The sequence below is a fragment of the Vipera berus genome (genome assembly GCF_964194415.1).
Source record: "Vipera berus genome assembly, chromosome: 2".
NCBI classification, from domain to species: Eukaryota; Metazoa; Chordata; class Lepidosauria; order Squamata; family Viperidae; genus Vipera; species Vipera berus.
The window spans coordinates 92,783,903-92,803,738 of NC_138203.1; the positions used below are offsets into that span (position 1 = coordinate 92,783,903).

General features: G+C 42.3%; 1 protein-coding gene across 9 annotated transcripts in view; it reads right to left on the reverse strand.

Annotated features, from left to right (window-relative positions):
• Window positions 1-4,113: 4,113 nt before the first annotated feature.
• The window catches only part of ZNF462 (zinc finger protein 462), a 175,472-nt gene continuing 159,749 nt past the window's right edge, over window positions 4,114-19,836 (reverse strand). For all 9 annotated transcript variants that reach the window (XM_081320586.1, XM_081320584.1, XM_081320582.1 and 6 more), the window contains 4 exons: window positions 14,716-14,939; window positions 12,125-12,257; window positions 7,447-7,561; window positions 4,114-4,913 (listed from right to left, as the gene is read on the reverse strand). In XM_081320586.1, coding sequence (XP_081176712.1) covers window positions 4,697-4,913; window positions 7,447-7,561; window positions 12,125-12,257; window positions 14,716-14,939 — 689 coding nt within the window. In that variant the 3' untranslated portion in view covers window positions 4,114-4,696. The remainder of the gene's footprint in view (window positions 4,914-7,446; window positions 7,562-12,124; window positions 12,258-14,715; window positions 14,940-19,836) is intronic.

The window sequence follows — 19,836 nt, forward strand, 5'->3', positions numbered from 1 at the left end:
TGACTAGACGCCAAAGGCGCACGGAACGCTGTTACCTTCCCACCGGAGTGGTCCCTATTTTTCTACTTGCATTTTTACGTGCTTTCAAACTGCTAGGTTGGCAGAAGCTGGGACGAGTAACAGGCACTCACTCTGTTACGTGGCACTCGGGATTTGACCCGCCAAACTGCTGACCTAATAAGGTAAGTAAAGCTCTTCCAAGATTGCACCCAAGTGGTATGGGGAGAACTGTAGAGAAATTTGTTAAGTACGTTTTGCCCCATTTTATGACCTTTCTTGCCACAGTTGTTAAATGATTCACTGCAGTTGTTATTAACATGGTCATTAAATGAATCTGGCTTTTCCCCACTGATGCTTGTCAGAATATCGCAGATCTTCTGCCCCCCAGGACACTGCAATCGTCATAAATATGAATCAGTTGCCAAGCACCTGAATTCAAGCACCCAGCACATGATCATTGGGATGCTGCAATGATTGTGCCAAAACTGGTTATAAATCAATTGTCAAGTTTCCGACGTATGGGCTTTTCAAGTGACTCTGAGGCATTTACCTTAAAAGTCCTTTATTTAGCCTAATACACCCGGCAAATGCTTACTCGAAGGAAGCTGGAATCTGAAATCTCTGCCCCTTCCACAATATATTAAGCAGAATTCTCCACCTCTCTAATTTTGTCATTAATCATATTCTCCAATTAATTTAAAGAATCAGTTTCCCTTCCATTAGACGCCAAGTTCTTATCTTCTTTAATTTCAGATGGCCTTGAAGTACAATCCTCCTCCTCCTCCTCCCTGCCTTAACCCTATCTCTTAAAGCAATACACAAGTTTAACATATGAAATAGCTGCTACTTCATCTCTTGTCAAGCAAGAGCATTCGATGTCAGCAGTGTTGACATCAATTTTTCAGTGGTTGTTGTAACTTTGAACAGTCACTAAATGAAATGTAAATTGAAGATTTACCTGTATGGTGATTGGAATTACAGCATCCTGTCTCACACTTTCCTAAATTTCGAAGGCATTCTTAGAATATCCAGATAGCATAGCCAACAAAGAGCACCCTATGACAATCCTTCCCTGTCCCCCCCCCCCCAAGTGATATTAGATGGCATCAGAAGTGAAGTGTGAACAGCTAAGCCATTTTTGTTACTGAAACCTACATCTATGGGCATTTGCCAGGTTTATACTGTGCCATTTTCTCTTAATAGGAAAACTAGTTTTCACTGACCAGGATGACTGACCTCAGGGAAGAACTAGGTAGCTATTATCACTAATTAAACAATTAAATCAGCTATATTGTTAGTTAAATGAGTTTCAAGAGGCATGATGGTTGAGCCGTGAAGACATAGAGCTTGTCAGCTGGAAAACTGACAGACCCGGGTGCCATGCAACAGGGTGAGATCTCGTTACTCGCCCCAGCCCCTGCCAACCTAGAAGTTTGAAAGCACGCAAATGCGAGTTGATACCTTTTTGGTGGGAAAGGTTACTGCGTTCTGTATGCTGGCCACATGATGACAGATACGTCTCTCAGACAACACAGGCTCCCTCAGTTGAGAATCTGAAATGAGCATCATGTCCCCAAGTCCGTTGCGACTGGATGGGGGAAACCTTTAAACCTTAAAATGCGTTTCAAATCTGCTGAGTTCAACGGAAGATCTGGTGATGTCTCTTCAGGAAAATAATGTGTTGAACCCCATAAGATTAGCCCCAAATGAAGAACTTAATTTTCACAAGACTGAGAGAGTGAGAGTGAGAGACACACACAGAGAAAAATATTGACAAACTTCTAAAAAATGTTAAAAGTAATCCCACCAAACTTTTCACTGGGAAAAATTAGCCGGGTCTGAGCATGATTAAAAAGTACTTGCCTTTCACTGATGATAACAATGACATCATATTAAAAGGCCAATATTTCAGGGTTAAAACAAGACCAAAAAAAAGGCAAAGCATTTCTGAACTTGAGAGAACCATACGCACACTTCTGTTTGAAAATTTTTTATTCGTTTTCTTTTGCCTTAAAAAAGTTATCAGTGCAACATTTCAGAACATCCACGCCTCACCCACCAAACACTGAGCAGTAGTTAATTTTAATTAGGAAATACTGAGTTCTGAAGCCAGTGGGTTATCATTTTGCTATTTATTTCCTTCTCTCAAACTCTGAAAAAAGTCCTCTGTATAAATTAAACAAATAAAAAAAGGATGTTATTCTCAATCCTAGGTCATCGTTACAGCCAACAGAATCATAATAATGCATCTAAAATGTGTGTCCACAATATATCAAGGGATACATTTGGGAGGGGAAAAAAACACAAGAAAAAATATGACATTCTAGACTTGTTAAAAAGGATAATGGTCCCATATATTTATTAACAGGTTAGCAAAAAAATAAAATAAAAAATAAACCAAAAAAAAATCCAAAAAAAATAATCCAATGGATTACAATATTTACATGTTATTCGAAAAATAAAGTAGTGATAAAAGCATGTCACAATCATTTCTTTTTTTTTTTTCTTTTTCATTTTTGGTAACCATTACAAACATCCAATCCAGGTATGGAACTGTTTAAATACATTTGATATGAGGCCAATTAAAAAGAAAACATTCAGACACAAAATGTTTATTTATACTTCTCCTTCCAATATGTTCGCCGCATGACTCTCCCTCCCCACCGAATAATTAAAAAAGGAAAAAAAAAAAAACGAAAATGAAAGCCCACCCTAACAAACTAAGAATCTGCAAAATTCAAAACATCATGCTTTTTCAAGTAGCACTTTTTCCACAAATGCAATGGTAATTCTTTTTTTTCTTCTTCTTTTCACCTCTTTTTACGCCATCCATTTGAGGAGAACTTTTGCGTGGATATCACCTTCTCAGCAGCTTCCTGTCTCCCATCCCATCCCATCCCATCCCTCGAAATTTACAAAAAAAAAAAAAGGAAAAGAAAAAAAAGGAAAGAAAAATAAAAGGAAAAATGAAAAGCAACCCAGAGAGACACATGCATTTCTAAAACTAGATTTCACTCAAGCACTTTCTACTTTTGGAAAGTAACCCCATTTGTTGACTATTAGACCATTCTTCTTGGGCCTGGACATTTCTGCTTCACGTTCATGCAAGATAATCCCAACATTTTTACATGAAAAATGGAACTCAAAACACAACTTCTGTTCCTATTTAGGCTTTGCTGTTCCCCCTCACGTGAAGAATGCGAGGCGACGTGGTGATTTCTCTCCCTCCTTGAGGTCCACAAAATGTAGATCTCGAGGCTCCTAATATTGCAAAACCGGGTTACCTGAACTTTAGAACTATGTGGTTATCAACTCCCTCCCCTCCAACCCTCCTTGTACCAAAACGAGACACACCACAGGGGGGAAAAAGGCAACCGTTCTTAAGTAACCAAAATAATAATAATCAGTGAAAGATGTTCAATTGGACGACAGAATGAATCTGAGGACCTCTTGGATCGGTCCACAACCTGCATAGCTGTGCTGTAAGTTTGGTTCTTTAGTTTAAAGGGTTTTTTTGTTTTCGAGTTTCTTTAAAAAAGTTACTTCTTTGATATCTTCACATGTTTAAAACTAAATAATAATAATAATAATAATCTATTCACAGGAACCGCTTCTCCTTCCCAGCCCTGTCTCATTGGGTGAGCAAAGGAGAAAGGTGGGGAAATAACGTTGCTTTACATGGAAAAAAATTAATTGTGCTGTATTGTAATCCCTCAGGCTGAGCTGACATAAGACATGGGGCAAACAAGAACGGCACAGAGTCAACGGCACGTGAGTCTTCAAAAAGGAAAAAAAAACCCAACCAACCAACCCAACGCCCTAAAATCATAGCTGAACGCTAACAAACAGCTTACCTGGAATAAAAGATGACAAGTCACAGACAGGTATTCTAAGGAATTCTCTCTTTTTTTCTTTTGTTTTTTTACTAAAATAATTAAAAAAATCACAGTATTTTAAGAAATAAACCCCCCACAGGGATTTTTGAGCACAATTTTTTGTTTTTTTCTTTTAAAACTTTTGTGGTTTTTTCTTCCATTCACCATCTTGTCCAGCAGTCTTTCTATATATATATTTAACCACAGTAACAACAGGTAGTACTCACAAATGCAGAGATTTGTTTTTTTTTAATTTCCCTTGGTTAATTCTGAGGTACTAGGAAACAGGTGACTGTTTTAAGCAAAAGCAGTTTTTAACTTTCTTTTTTTTCCTTGTTTTTTTTTTGTCGCTCTGGAAAAGCGTAATATGTATATTAAAACTAGAAAAAAAAGTGCCCCAAAGTTGGACACGGAACATTGTTGTCCCCTGCATTCTTCCATCCTTGGGACGCCTCCGTCGTCGGAAGGATCCCGAAATCTCCGCGGTGGAGCACAAAGGCAAAAATGCAAGACGCGTCTTGGGAATTTGATTTCTCACAAGTCCAAAGTTATGACCGTAACTTCCCATTGTCAAGATCCAGAAGAGTCGTGCGGGTGTCATGGAGTCACGTATCCCACCGTCCTCAATTAAATAAATTTAATCTATGTACACACACGCACACACGCGCACACCCACCCACCACACGCACACACAGGTACCAGTGCTTTGAAAATAGATCATTCAGTCCTAAAAGCAGCTTTGATTCTTCCTTGTTCCCCCTTGCCCGCCCCCTCCCCATTCATCACTGTTCAAGTAGGTTGTCCGAAATCACACCAGGTGCTCATTCACTTTTGACCTCTGCCATCTCTGGGAGTGATTTATTATCAGCAGCAGCAGTGATACAGATGGCAGCGTCGTCGTGGTTCTTGTGGGAAAAGTCCACCAGTCTCTTCGGGCTGCTTTCCATTTCTTCTGCCAATGGTACCTTAACCGTTTCTTCTGCATTCTCTTTGGCCTGGCTTTCGTCACTGATGACCCGGTTGGTTTCATTCATTGCCCTGGAAATGGAGACAGGAAGGGCAATGAATAACAATTTGGACATCATAGGGACCTATCAGCTCTCCTCGCTAGGAAGAGCCTAGATGACTTGGGAATTTGGAAGAGTAAATCCACGCTGACTTAGTGAGTCAGATGGTCTCATTACGGGATTCTTAGAGGCTACCCATTACGGTCACGACGTTAATGGAATCTGAACCCCATCCCTCCTCCCCCCCAAGGCGTTGGTTAATCGAATGGACAGGTCGTTAAGTGCACGAGGCACCTCAGGGGTGGGGAAGACCACGGGCGGCCTAGTGCAGGAAAACACCACCTGCCTCTGGCCACCCAAGGTCTCCCCGCAACCCACTGAGATATCTCATACTCCCCTTCCCATCCTTAGGGTCCCCATAGCTGCTTCTGCCTTTTCCTCACTTACCTTTCGAAGATCGGCATTGCTCAGGGCTACGTGGCACAAAAGCAGCTGTCTTCTCAAACGCAGGTGAAGTTGTTTTCTTTAGATCTTGTGTTCTTCCATCTCCTTTAGAAAAAGCTTGCCCTGCAGACGACGGAGGCCTAGAGGGGTGCAGGACCACCCACCCCCGAAGGCTTCCGTCCCCTTTGCAAAAGCTTTTGGCACAGCGGAGGTAGGCCTGCAGGCAGGGGTGGGTGGGGTGATCTCGTGTTCCGGCAGCTGTCTCCCCTCTGCACCAAAAGCCTTTTGCAAAGGAGATGGAAGCCTTTGGGGGCGTGATCTCACAGTCCTGCAGGCCTCCTCTGTCTGTGCAAAAAGCCTTTTGCAAAGGAGACAGATGGGGGTGTAAGAACACAAGACCAAATGAGAACAGCTTCACCAGAGTCTGAGAAGATGGCTGCTTTTCTGCCACGTGGCCCCGAGCTCTGCAGAGAATGAGCGACTGGTGACAGGATGGGGAGGAATCAGTGGGCTAGTATATCAGGGCCAGGGCCTGTTAAGACCCTGGGGAGGGGTCTGCGGTCGTCCGGAAGAGTGAACGACTGTTGTGTTCCTGCAACATTTGTAACTTCGGGACTGGGTTGCAAGTACTTTTGGAGGTGGTGATGTAACTTTGAACCGTCTCTAAGTGAACTGTTGTAACTCATGGACTACCCATACAGGGCAAAAATAAGGTGGATGTTATTTCTCCCAAATGGTTAGCAAACTCCCCCTTAAATCAGAAGACAGGTAGAGGAACAAAGGAATCCAGAAGGCCCCCTGCCTTTATGCCCTCACTAATTTGTGGGAGTGTCGGGAACTAAAATATACAAATATTTGATTTCTAAGACTTTGTGATTTAATTTCTTTTTCCTTGTAATAAGGCTTTTTCCGCCCTTTTAATTAGACTTTGTGAGATTATGGCTTTCTCTGGGACTTAAGAGTAACTGGCCAATTTCTTGTAGCTTAAGAGAACCAGTTTGGTGTAGTGGGGTTAAAATCACCAAGGATGGAACATGGGAGATTATGAGACCTAGTCTCATTTTAGGGATAATGCCAGCTGGGTGACTTTGGGCCAGTCACTTTCTCTCAGCCTTAGGCCAGGAGAAAATGGCAAACCACTTCTGAAAAATCTTGCCAAGAAAACTGCAGGGACTTGTCTAGCCAGTTACTGGGATCTGACTCAAAGGCAGCAATTTTTTATTATTATTATTTATATAAAAGGAGTTCATGGGCTAAGCGTCTGTTTAAGTCAGAGGTCCCCAATATTTTGGACACCAGGGACTGGTGCCATGGAGAAAGGTTTTTCCGTGGAACAGAGGGGGTGTGGTTTTGAATACTGCCTGCATCCCAAGGATGGAGCTTTGCTTGTTTGTGAGGACCGGTTGCTGGCATGCTGCAGCCTAAGTGACGGTCCATGGACCAGGGGTGGGGACCCCTAGTTTAAGTCTAAACATAAAATAGGGGGTTGCATGGTTTTTTTGGGGGGGGCGTGTGTGTCTGCATATCAGCAACTACACAGTAGAGGCAGACCCATTTAAGAATATAATGCATATGTCCAAGTAATGATAAACACCCAAAAATATAGAATACAGTCAAATCTCTACAGTATAATCCAGTTGGGAATTACTACCTAGTTTAATGGATAAAAACATTTCAAAATATTACCATCCTGGTGGAGGATATTCAGAGGTAGATGAAAATATAGTTGAGTTTGTAGGGAGAAATTATGACTTTTGTACCAAAGCTGATATGTATTTTAGTCCCATTCAAACATTTGATACAGATGAATATGTTAATAATGACATTTTGTAGGAGGAAAAACACACAGGATCTCTTGGCGAGTTATGCTGATAGTGGCTTTAATTTTTCTAATTTTCAACAATATCACTCTGATTATATATTAGAGGCAATTATATATTAGTAGGAGCACTTTATTATTTAGCGTTAGTAAACAGAATGCAGTTTGAATTTCTCTTTAACTGGCCGATAATAAATATGCTTTGTTTGTAGCATTTGCTTCATAATATACAGTATCCCAGGGAAAGGCTCCATTCTCCCCTTTGCTGGTGGAAGAAGTGGTAGCTTCTGGATCCACTTACATGCCATGTCTCAGTACATGTCGTTCCCATTCAGAGCCTTCAGCAAATGTTCGGCCACAAAATTCACAGGAGAAGCGTTTTTCAGGAGGACTGTTTTCGGAAAACCTCATGTCCCCTAGGAGGAAAAGAAGCACATGGACAGGCGTCAATCTTAAATATAAGCCAAAGTCTTCTCGAGGAGGTAGAAGGCAGAAAGGGAAAGTACTTTTGAAGTCCAACAGAAAAACACATCACAATTTTTTCTTTCTTAGAAAGGGCTCGTGAGATGGAAATATATATAAAAAGGCCAGATTTTGCTTAATGGTATGTGAGAAATGGTGAAATTTCATTCCACGAACAGAACGTTCCAGCTTTGCCAGTCTTGTCTTCCGCTCTTTTATACCTACAGTGGTGCTTTAATAGTTCATGAATCCTTTTAAACTTTCAATATTTCTGCATAAATCTGATCTAAAATGTGATCTATTCTCCACACATCCTAGAAGTAGAGACAGAGAACCCAGTTAAACAAATAAGTTTTTTTAAAAAGTTCATTGAGGAAAATGAGCCAAAGCTACATATTCGCATACGCCATCACTGTACGTTACCCACTGTACCTGTGTCATTGTTCTGAATTGTACATTAACTTCACTATCCAAGCTGACACCAGACACAGCACAGAAATACTCGAAGAAATAGCGCAAGACTGGATGATGTGGAGAGACATGGCCCATAGAATTGCCAAGAGTCAGACTCGACTCAACAGATATCACTGTCGTCATCATTATCATCATCATCCAATAGCCTTGAAAATAATTCTAGGTTCCAAAGGTAGGATTTTACTCCCGTAGCTCAACTACTTCGACTATTGTTAGATAATTATATTATTATTATAACAAATACTACTACCATTAGTAGTTGCCATACTTAACTATTGTTAGGTAGCTATATAGTCCCTATATAAAATAACAATCCCAGAGGTTATGGGGGGAATTATGGGGGATCTTGTAACTTCTAGGATTATTATTTTATATAGATACTATCCATCTCTAAAAGAGAGAAATCTTTCCACTTGTATGAATTGTTTTGTATACTACAAGGCACAGAATGTACAAAAATGCAGAAAATGCCTAACAGGTGTCATCTTTGTCTTGTGAAAGACAGATGCGGGTTGACAGCAAATCAAATTTAAGCCAGCACTACTGCCTTAACGTTTCTTGTGAATGAACCTATTTCGATAACAACTGGGTTTTGGGTTTTTTTTGAGTTCATTGGGGCTAAATTTACTTGCTCTAGTATTCCGTGAGCATGCACTGGAAACGAAGTGAAAGTTGCTCTGAATACAGAGTGCAATTTGATTTCCACTTAACTGGATGTGGTTTATGCCTCGGGTCAGTGATAGATCAGAGCTACAGGTATGCAGCGATACGATCACCACCTATAGGGAAGGCATTCCTTGTGGAGTAACACTCAACGAAAGTATTTATTAATCTGAGCATGCTCTGCCAATCAACGCTTCGAGAGTAGACCAGCCAAATACTTCTCACTGATTCTAACGGGGGAAGCACTAATTATCGGCTTAAGCTTCGGCTGGATGTTGTTCTGCAGAACATAATGGAGCATTCCCAAGACCCTGACACCACAGTGGACATTCCTCCTGGCTGAAATACGGGACCAGTGTGAACCAGAGAGCTGTCTGCCAAACAAAAGATGAAAATGTTTTCTCACAAAATTAAGACGATTGCCACACAGGCCATTAAAAATAATTACTTGGACTATCTTGCTTGATTTTTTTCACTGAAAATGAGACAGTACCATCTGCTCCGAGCATTAATTCTGTAGTGGGGATTATCTTGAGTAAAAAGAACAACAGAATGCCAATTGTCTTTCGCTTCCCAGAGTCCTCTCAAAGTAGATAATGAAAAACAGTTGGATTTCACTTCATTTACTGCTGATCTTTGCTTGCCTCATTTCCACTTTGTATTATACTACACACAACTCATGAGCCAACCTAACCCATTGACAATCTCTCTTTTGCTTTTCTGTGTGATCTCACACACAAACCTTGTACGCCCTTCTTTCTCTGCAGGTTTGTTTTTTGTGGGGACGGCTGGAAGAAATATTGTCAAGACTTTTCCAAACACATAGATGTGTTTTTGTTTCAGAGGATGCTGGACTACAACTCTCTGAAATCCAAGCCAGGCCAATTTAAACTATCTTCAAAACAGTTTTTTTTTAAAAAAAAAAGACTTGTTCTTTTGAGGTTAAACTTTTTTTTTTAAATTCCCCAATCTATTTGCTTCACAAGTTTAGGTCCTCAAAGCAAGCAAATTCTTGGAGGGAAAGGCGAAGGCTGTCTATAGTTTTACAGACTTTTGCCGTTGAAAGATAACTCAAGAGTAGGTACACAACTCCATCATTTAACAATTTATTTCTCCTAGGGTTCTCCACAGGTTTCTGAAGGGCCCACTACTGGAAAATCTTTATAAAATGTCCACAGGTTTCAGCTCAAAGCTAGTAAGATGAAGGGGGGGGGCTTTGTGTCTTAGGGCACTCTGGTTTTGGCCATCTCCATCTTTTGTTCTAGATGAGGTTGCATTACCTCAATTAGATCCTGTGTCCTCCTGGACTTGCAGCTTCTATATGAAGAGCAGGTGGCAGCCATGGCCAGGAGGTCTCTTGCACAACTTTTGTGTTATGCACCAGGTATCTGTTCTGGACCATGAAGGTCTTTTTCACAGTCGCCCATGCCTCAAGTCACTTCCTACATGGATTACTGCAAAGCACTCTACAACAGGCTGTCCTTGAAGAGTATTCATAAGCTTTGCCTGGTGCAAAATATGGCAGCAGAGCCAGTTAAGGGTGCCGGTCAATTGGTACATGCTATACCTCGCTCTAAGAGCGGTATTGTTACCAGGATGCTTTTGGGTGCAATTCAAAGTTAGCTCTAAAGTTCTTCAGGGCCTGGGCAGGGCTACCTACCGGATTATGTTTCTCTAGTGGTGTCTGCCCATCTTGTGAGATCCGGAAGAGGCATACCCCATGATTCACCCATGATAAAGTGCCATCTGGTTTAGGAGCAAAGCTTTTTCTATCAAGGTGCCCATTCCCAGAAACAAAATTCTCCCAGAGATTAAACTTGTCTTAACCCTGTTGGCCTTTCGCAAAGCATGGAGAATCTGGTTTTGTCAAGCCCTAATAGAGTGGATGAACCATTTGTTGGTCATTGTTGTGCTGAATCAGTGTTCTCAATTACTATATTATGTTATTTCTGCTGTTTTTTTATTTATTTATTTATTTATTTATTTATTTATTTATTTATTTATTTATTTATTTATTTTAATCCTATTTATATTCCGCCCTTCTCCGAAGACTCAGGGTGGCTTACAATCTAAGCACAAATCAATGTGCTTAGCAATAGCCTTCATTCTATGTATATGCCTGCTTATTAGGGCTTTCACCCCCCCCCAAAGCGGCATTATTACAAAGTCAGCTTAATTGCCCCCAACAATCTGGGTCCTCATTTTACCTACCTGGGAAGGATGGAAGGCTGAGTCAACCTTGAGCCTGGTGGGACTCGAACCTGCACTAATTGCAGGCAGGCAGCTGGTGTTACTTAAGGAGGCATTAGCCCACTGCTCCACCAAGGCTCTATTGCTTTTTACTATGTTTTTATTAGCTGCCCAGAGTCCTGCATTATGAGAAGGGGGGCATATGAAAGAAAGAAAGAAAGAAAGAAAGAAAGAAAGAAAGAAAGAAAGAAAGAAAGAAAGAAAGAAAGAAAGAAAGAAAGAAAGAGAAAGAAAGAAAGAAAGAAAGAAAGAAAGAAAGAAAGAAAGAAAGAAAGAAAGAAAGAAAGAAAGAAAGAAAGAAAGAAAGAAAGAAAGAAAGAGACTTATGTTTATGGAGAACCGGTCTAGCAATGGCTATTAAGACAGATTAGCTAAGACTGGATGATAAGGGTGATATTGTTATTAATTATGATTCCCTTATGAATCAGCATATGTGAAATCCCAGTGAATTAGACTGTGGTTTCTCACTGCCTGCCTGCCAGTGGGAGGATCAAATTTACAATCAAAGATCAGCAGTGCAGGAAATGGGCACGTTTCAGGTGAAAAGCGGACATAATGGACAAACAGCAAGTCCTCAAGACAACGGCCTTCTCAGTCACGGCACCTTGTTTTGCCTTGTCCTCCCCCTGACCCACACACACACCAAAGGTTCATATTGTTTCAATGTAATCCTTATGGTGTTACACAAATACATTTTCCTTCCAGCTGTGTGCATGGATTTAACAATTGTTTAACAAACAGAACACTTTGGGACAGTGTGCTTATTATGCCCACTGGCAGTTCCTTTTTGTTGAAAAATTAACACTATGGGAGGATCAGATCCATGAGTTAAGTTTCAAAGGTGTTGATGTTTAGTTATACTCCTCAAATCCGAGATCTATTTATAAGGAACTGGGGAATCTTATTATACCTGGACTGTTGCAAAACAAAACAAAACAAAACAAAACAGCAACCCGTGGTGATACGTTCTTGGAACGATGGACAGATTCTAAAGGCTGCCTGAACAAACTGTCCTTTGAACAGGCTCCTGTTTGGAGGAAAGGCAAGTCAGTTTGCATCTTGGCACGGCTGAAAGCTTTCTCACTGGAACTGCTGGGTGGAGAATTCAGCAAGACAACCACGACACTGACCTCTCTCTTCCGTCTTCGGGCTCATCTCCTCATCCTTTTCTTCCTCATCACTGCTGGAGCTCTCCTCTTTTCCTTTCATTTGCTCCAACTGATCTAAGTTAACCCGTCCAACCAGCTCAAAATTGCGACTCACCTTTTGGGGAAGAAAACAACAGAGTGTATTTGCAAAAGCTGCACTGAGCGCTCCTCTTGAAAGCCGCTGCTCGCTTTTCCAAGGAGCGGGACACTCCTGTAAGGAACGGAGAGTCCAAACACTGTATAGTATATAGCCTAGTATGGAAACCATCGGTTGAAAAAGGCTGCGATGCACTAGGCCTGTTTGAAATTCCGTAGACCAAATACTCTTCTCACTACTCCACAACAGAGAATCTTCTCCGTGGGAACAAACCAAAGAGTTGAGGGCCTGAAAAGTGTTAAGTAAGAGAGATAGATGGGTTTCTTCTGGCAGGGCGTAGATTTGCCCTTGTTTGAAGAAAGATGAAAAGTGCTAATGAAAGAAAAGACAAGAGAAACAAGGCCGTCTGGAACAATCTGCTCCCAAGATACCACTGGGGTGGACCCTCTTTGGCTTTAAGAAAGGCAACGGAAAAAGTGCTTTCTCTTTGGGCTGGGAAAATTGGATTTCCCGTCTGGAGCAAGATGTGAATGCCAGTTTCTGGTTGCCCATTGATCTCTTAGAAGTTAATTAAAACTGTTCATCTTCGTTTTGATCTGGAGACACTACTGTACGTCATCCAGAGTTTCAATGTTCAAGTTGGGCAGCTCTATAAACTCTTACAGACACAAGCAAACGCCACCGATAACTTTCTACAGGGTGGATCAGGAAGTGGGCAGATCCGTTCTGATCTTCCAAGTCCCAGCACACTCAAGCAATAGAATTCGAGCTCCCTAGATTGATTGATTGAAAGATTGATTAAAGGCTGTGCATAATGAGTGGATTTCCAAAGGGGTCCCTTATTTTCTCAGGTCAGTACAAGCAACACCCACGCCTCTTATAATGTTGCCGGCTCGCCACCCAGTGCAGCCAACATGCGGAAGAATGGTGAAAACCTGGATCCTGCCACCTACCTTTGAGATATAACCACAAGGAATGAGAACTAAAGATGGCACCTTCAATTGACTCACTGGGTGATTCTGGCAGGAACAGGTGGGAAAAATTAAACTGTCCACCACAGTTTTGACCAGCTTGAGGTGACATGTACCATCTTCCTCGCTCCACATATTATTTAATTGAGCAGAATGTATCCAATGTTGTCCTACGCCAATATTATCTGACAGGAATAAATGCGGTCCTCTGTACAATTGCAAATTGCAAGGAGGCCTTTCACTGCAAGCTTCATAACGCAACTCAATTTATACATTTCGCCAGCCAAAAGTATTGACTCTTTGGGATGAGATTCCTGCTAACAAAACATTGGCAGGACAGCTTGGGCAAGGGTGGTGAATACAGAACACCTTCCTAATGTCATGTATCATGTCACCATCTGGAATATTGTGTTTCACTTTGCATCTCAATGAGCACACAATTAAACAAATATGTGCAGAGGCCTTTATAACAATCCGCTGCTTGCAGTGGGATGCTACATCCAATCCCAACAGCCTGTCTTCTACCGGAGCAGGGAGCTTCTTAAAAAAAAAAAAAGGCTCCATCTTGTCATCTGATGAATTATAGAGGGTAAGATTTTAGGCTGTACGTCTTTTGCCATTTCTACCATTTAAAAAGAGCCCTTTTAGCTAGACCTCCCAGAACCGGATGCAAAGTGGTGATGCCGGTAGGTTGTATTGTTAAATGTAAAGAATAAAAAGCTGACACTCCACACGTTCAGCCCTGGAATTTGTTCCTTTATATTAGAGACGAGCACGTGGTCAAGTCAGGCAAAAATCCATTCCTGGTTTTTACACCCAAGCTCGTTTTATCACAGCCGCCCGATTTAGAAGGGGAGGGGAACTTTTTCTGAACTTGCTGCTGTTAAACTGCTGATAATGAGAAAACAGTGACTGATTTATGTCAATCTATTTTCTGCCATGCACCTGCCACAGCAAGTTTACCTTCTGAGTAAAGATCCACTTCCAATGGAGAGTAGATTCACTCATTATTATTATTATTATTTTTTAGTAGAAGTGAAATATTTTCCGGGGGTGGGGTGGGGGAAGCAAAAGAGCAGAAGAGAAAGAGTTCCACAAGGTGTTGAGTCACCTCTATTAGCATGCTACTAGAGTATCAATTCAGAAAACCCAGCTGAAGGACTCGGAATGAGGTCTCCGCAGTGCAATACATAAGAGCAGGCTAATACTTCTTTTGCCTAATAATTATTGATAAGATTTTCCTCTGTGCATTTACCTCTAATGTCATTTTAAAGGCCCAGGGCTTGCACCCATGTGGCAAATATTCCCTTAATTATGGGGGAGGGGGGAGGAAACCCACCCCGTGTTAAATTCATTGGATACTTATGGGGAAAAAAACTATTTCCTTGAGAAGATGCTGGCCAACGGACATCTCAAGAAAGGCAAGACCTGGTTTTCCCTCCACCTCCCACCCCCTCTCTCTAAAGGCCTGGGCCTCACCGAGCACAAACTACCCTCACCCTCACCTTATGCTCATCGCGAAGGTGAGCATCCAGCTCGTCCGTGTGCTTGGTCTCGTAGTAGCAGAGTTGGCATTTGTAAGGTCTCAGCTCATTGTGCTTCTCTATGTGTTGCTGTAGACTCTCGTCGCTGGAACAGGTGAAGGTGCACTTGTCACAGCGGAAAACGACTCCCTGCAAATATTTGGACAGCTTGGAACGGCAAACCTCTATGGGAACCACTCGCTCTTCTATGAGGGTGACAAGAGATGACAAGGGAAGCACCGTTAGCGAGGAGGGCCATTTCTGCCGCTTCTTTGTAGAACAGGTAGCCCTCGACTTACAGCCATTCATTTAGTGACTGTTCAAAGTTACACTGGGGAAAAAAATCGACTTAGGATCGTTTTTTCACGCTCGTGACTCTTGTGGCACCCCCCGCGGTCACGTGGCCAAAATTCAGATGCTTGGCAACCGACTCCTTGCAGCGTTCCAGGATCGCGTGATTGCCTTTTTATGACCTTCCAACCAGCAAAGTCAACGGGGCGAGCCAGATTCACTTAACGGCCGTGTTACTAACTTTTAACAAGTGCAGTGAATCACTTAACAACTGTGCCGAGGAAAGCCGTAAAATGGGGCAAAACACACTTAACAACTGTCTCGCTCAGCAACAGGAATTCTGGGGTCAATTGCGGTCGTAACTCGAGGACTACCTGTACTTGTCATTGAAAACTCCACCCTTTGACCCACTTTCTGTCCCAATTCTCATGATGGTTCTAGTTTTGCAAATATGCCCAGGCTGTGTCCTTGGGAGTAAATTTCACTGAACTCATTACTTCTGAGCCCACCTACATCAGATTATCCAGCTAGTTACTGAAACTTAAAACCAACTCATTCATGAGAGATGGAATAGGTAATTCAAAGATTGTCCACTTCTGTTTTGTTCTAGCCAAGATTCCCCAAAAATGGCCCTGAAAAATGAGAAGTGTTTCCAAATGCTGCTCTGGCATGTTCCATTTGCCTTTAAAAAAAAAAAAGGGAGAGCAGAGCAAAGCGGAACAATAAACATATTAACTGGCTACTTTGGACTTCAAAATTGTTGTAGGAGAACACTTCTATTTCCATTGGAAGTTATTGCAAGCCTGAATGCTATTATTCCTCAGCAGAAGGGCTTGAAATTGGATGCTAGTGCATAGTAGCTGAATCAGAAATAGTAAAATTTGACTTTATTACAAAGCGGGCAACAGCTTTTCTCTAAAACAGATGCTTGTTTAGCAACGTTAAGACTTTATATGGTCGATTATTGTTGTAATGAGTGGTTGCTGTGGGGTTTTTTTTGAGGGCCTAAAATGGTGTTCTAATCAAATTTGCCAGATTTTTATTTTTTGCATCCCATCGGTCTTCTATCATTCTTTTAACAGCTTTCCTCCTCTACGTCTTCATCTGTGTATATTTGCCAACTGAAGGCAATCTTTTGGGGATCTGATGAAATATCTTATTGTCTTTAAGGGGTCTCTCAAAAATCCCCATTTGTAGCTGTCAAGATTAAGGGCAACTCCTTAGAATGAGCTTCAAAAGAAACAGCAAGCAGGAGGACACTCTGAAACCAACCAACTTCATGCAAGTGAATTTCCACTCACCCAACAGAACTTTCCTTCCCTTTCCTCCTTGTTTGGTGGAAAGATATGTGTGTGTGTGTGTGCGTGCGCGGGGGGGGGGGAAGCAGAGAAAATACACAGCAAATAATTCTTGCAAGAATTATTTGCAAGAACGTGCATCTTTTTCTTAAGTTTTTGATATAAATAATAATAATGTGTGCACAATTCCCAAGATTAAATAAAGGCATTTCCTACAATGGAAACAATTAAGCGTGCTGTAATTAGTTTGAATTCTGCTGCTTCTTTGCAGAAACTAAAGTCTAAACTGGTAGAAAAAAATGATTAAAATAATGGAGGTTGCAAGAATGGTTAAGGCACCAGGCTAGAAAGTGGGAGACTGTGAATTCTAGTCTGCCTTAGGTATAGTATAAGGGGTACCTTGCTCAATAGAAGCAACTGTGAGAGCGATCTCACAGCCTTAGTGGACAATCACTTAAATATGAGCCAGCAGTGTGCTGCAGCTGCCAAAAAAGCCAACACAGTGCTAGGCTGCATTAACAGAGGAATAGAATCAAGATCACGTGAAGTATTAATACCACTTTACAATGCCTTGTTATGGCCACACTTGGAATACTGCATCCAGTTTTGGTCACCAGGATGTAAAAAAGATGTTGAGACTTTAGAAAGAGTACAGACTAGGGCAACAAAGATGATTGGGGGACTGGAGACTAAAACATATAAGGAACGGCTGCTGGAATTGGGTCTGTCTAGTTTAAAGAAGAGAAGGACAAGGGGGGACATGATAGCAGTGCTCCAATATCTCAGGGGCTGCCACAAAGAAGAGGGAGTCAAGCTATTCCCCAAAGCACCCGAAGGCAGGAAATGGATGGAAATTAATCAAGGGGAGAAGCAACCTAGAACTAAGGAGAAACATCCTGACAGTTAGAACAATTAACCAGTGGAACAACCTGCCTCCAGAAGGGTTTCCTGCCTGAGCAGGGGATTGGACTAGATGACCTCCAAGGTCCCTTCCAACTTTTATGATGATGATGATGATGATGAAAGCCAGCTGGGTGACCCTGGGCTAGTCACTCTCTCTCTCTCTCTCTCTCTCTCTCAGCCCAGCTCACCTCACAAGGTTGTTATTGTGGAGAATATAAGAAGTAGTAGTAGTATTACATAGGTTCAACACCTTAAGTTATTTGTAAAAAGAATGAAGGCAGGATTAAATAAATAAATAAATAAATCATTCAGATAAAATGAACAAACAGGTAAATAAATAGAAGTAGTCCTTGACTTAAAACCACAATTAGAACTGGAAAATCCATCACTTAAGGAGTACAATCATTAAACAAGACATCACATGATCGTGACTTGCAAACTACCCTTCCTCCTTCCTTCACTGACTTTGCTTGTTGGAAGCTGTCTGGGAAGGTCACAAATGACAACCAACGTTGACTGTGGCAACGTTGCAACCATCGTTAAGAACTGGTTGCAAGTAAATTTTTCAGCGCAATCCTTAATTTACTACACAAATGATTGTAAGTCGAGGACTACCTGTAGGCAAGCGAGCTACCACGCATCCCCAGTAGGGAAGAGGGGGAACAAGGATCATCTTTTGAAAGAAGTCGAACAAATAAGCTATTACTGGGTCATGTTCACAGCCCCAGATAGTGTGGAAGTATATTTTTCAGGCAGTAGCACTTTTTCAAAAAATGTCAACTCTCAACATACCATCTCCTATGGAACCATGGCCTCCATGTAGGTTATTAAATTATCTGAGAACTAGCCTACAGAAAGAGCTTAAACTATCAGCTGCCATCTGACACTTTCTTGTGCCTCACTACCATGTGGGGATAGTCTGCCTTGAACGCTGGGGAAGGTGATTGGGAGGGGGAATGCTTGGGGGAAAATGAAAGTAACTGCTGTTATCTCCCCAAGATGCTGCCTCAAGGTCACCCGGCTGGGAAAAGAGGGCAGCTGCCTATCAACCTATGCTTCTTGCATGAACCCGATTGGTCATTTTGGGGGGGGGAGAGATACGTGTCAGTGATGGGAGGCAGTTAAGGGAGGGAAAAGTTGAACTTAGGGATTTTGGTGCATGATTCTCAGTTCTGTCTATGCATTACTGCACTACGCTTGACTTCTAATAAAATTATACCTTCCTCAACAAATGGAGCCAAGGATTGCTTCTGTTTAGAGCAGGGGTGTCAAACTCAATTTCATTGAGGGCCGCATCAGCATTGAGGTTGCCCTCAAGGGGCCGGGTGGGTATGGCCAGGGTGGGTGTGGCCTACTGAGTGGGCGTGGCCAGCTCTACATCGTTCGCATCAAGGGTGCCTATGGGGGCCTGGGCAGGAGTGGGACAGATCTGAGGGTCTCTGGCAGAAGGAGGGCCAAGGCAGTGGGGGCCGTTCTCTCACTGTTTCCAGGATGGCTTCGCGGGCTGCATGAAACCACTTCGCGGGCCGGATCTGGCCCCCGGGCCTTGTGTTTGACATGTCTGGTTTAGAGGTTTAAGTGGTGGCAGGTCTGACAGCAACTGTAATTCAAAGGCCAAATCAAACATTTACTGGGCAACAGATAAGACAGGTACTTGGTTTGCCTTGTCATCACACCTCGTGTCGTGTGTGACCCAAGCACTCATTTTCCCTTTCTTCCCATTAAGAACAGCCTGAGTCAGGGCATGATATAAGTGCATCACACAATGGATTTCCGGTGCACACAACAGGAAAGGGTGGCCTATTTTTTCTTCCTTGCCATGATGAGAGCAGAGCTCGCTCTTTAACCATCTGAACTTAATTGCTAGTCCTTTAATCTCAGAGATCTTAGCCCATTGTCAAATCCATCTCTCTTTTCAAATTGTGGTCTGTAGAATCTGAATTTCTTATTTGCAGCTTATACCTGCATAGGAATGGTTTCTCAGAATTTAAAAGAAAAACAGTATTAATAAGACTTCAGTGGTAAATATGCAGTTCTGTTTGCCTCGAATCATGCTGAAATCATTATCTTCCTCTAAGCCAGACATGTCAAACACAAGGCCCGGGGGCCAGATCTGGCCCGCAAAGTGGTTTCATGTGGCCCGCAAAGCCATCCTGGAAACAGTGAGGGAACGGCCCCCGCTGCCTTGGCCCTGGCCCAGAGACCCTCCTTCTGCCAGAGACCCTCAGATCTGTCCCATTCCTGCCCAGGCCCCCATAGGCACCCTTGATGCAAACAATGTAGAGCTGGCCATGCCCATCCAGTAGGCCATACGCACTCTAGCCACGCCCACCCAGTAGGCCACGCTCACCCTGGCCATACCCACCCGGCCCCTTGAGGGCAACCGCAATGCTGATGCGGCCCTCAATGAAATTGAGTTTGACACCCCTGCTCTAAGCTTTGAAAACTCAAAGCACTGATATCCTGTGCACAGCAACTATCCTTGTATTTAAAAAAAAAAGCAACAGCAGGTGAGGGAGAAAAACACTCCTCATACTTCCAAATACAGTTGCAAGAAAAAGTATGTGAACCCTTTGGGATTACGTGGAGTTTTGCATGAATTGGCCATAAA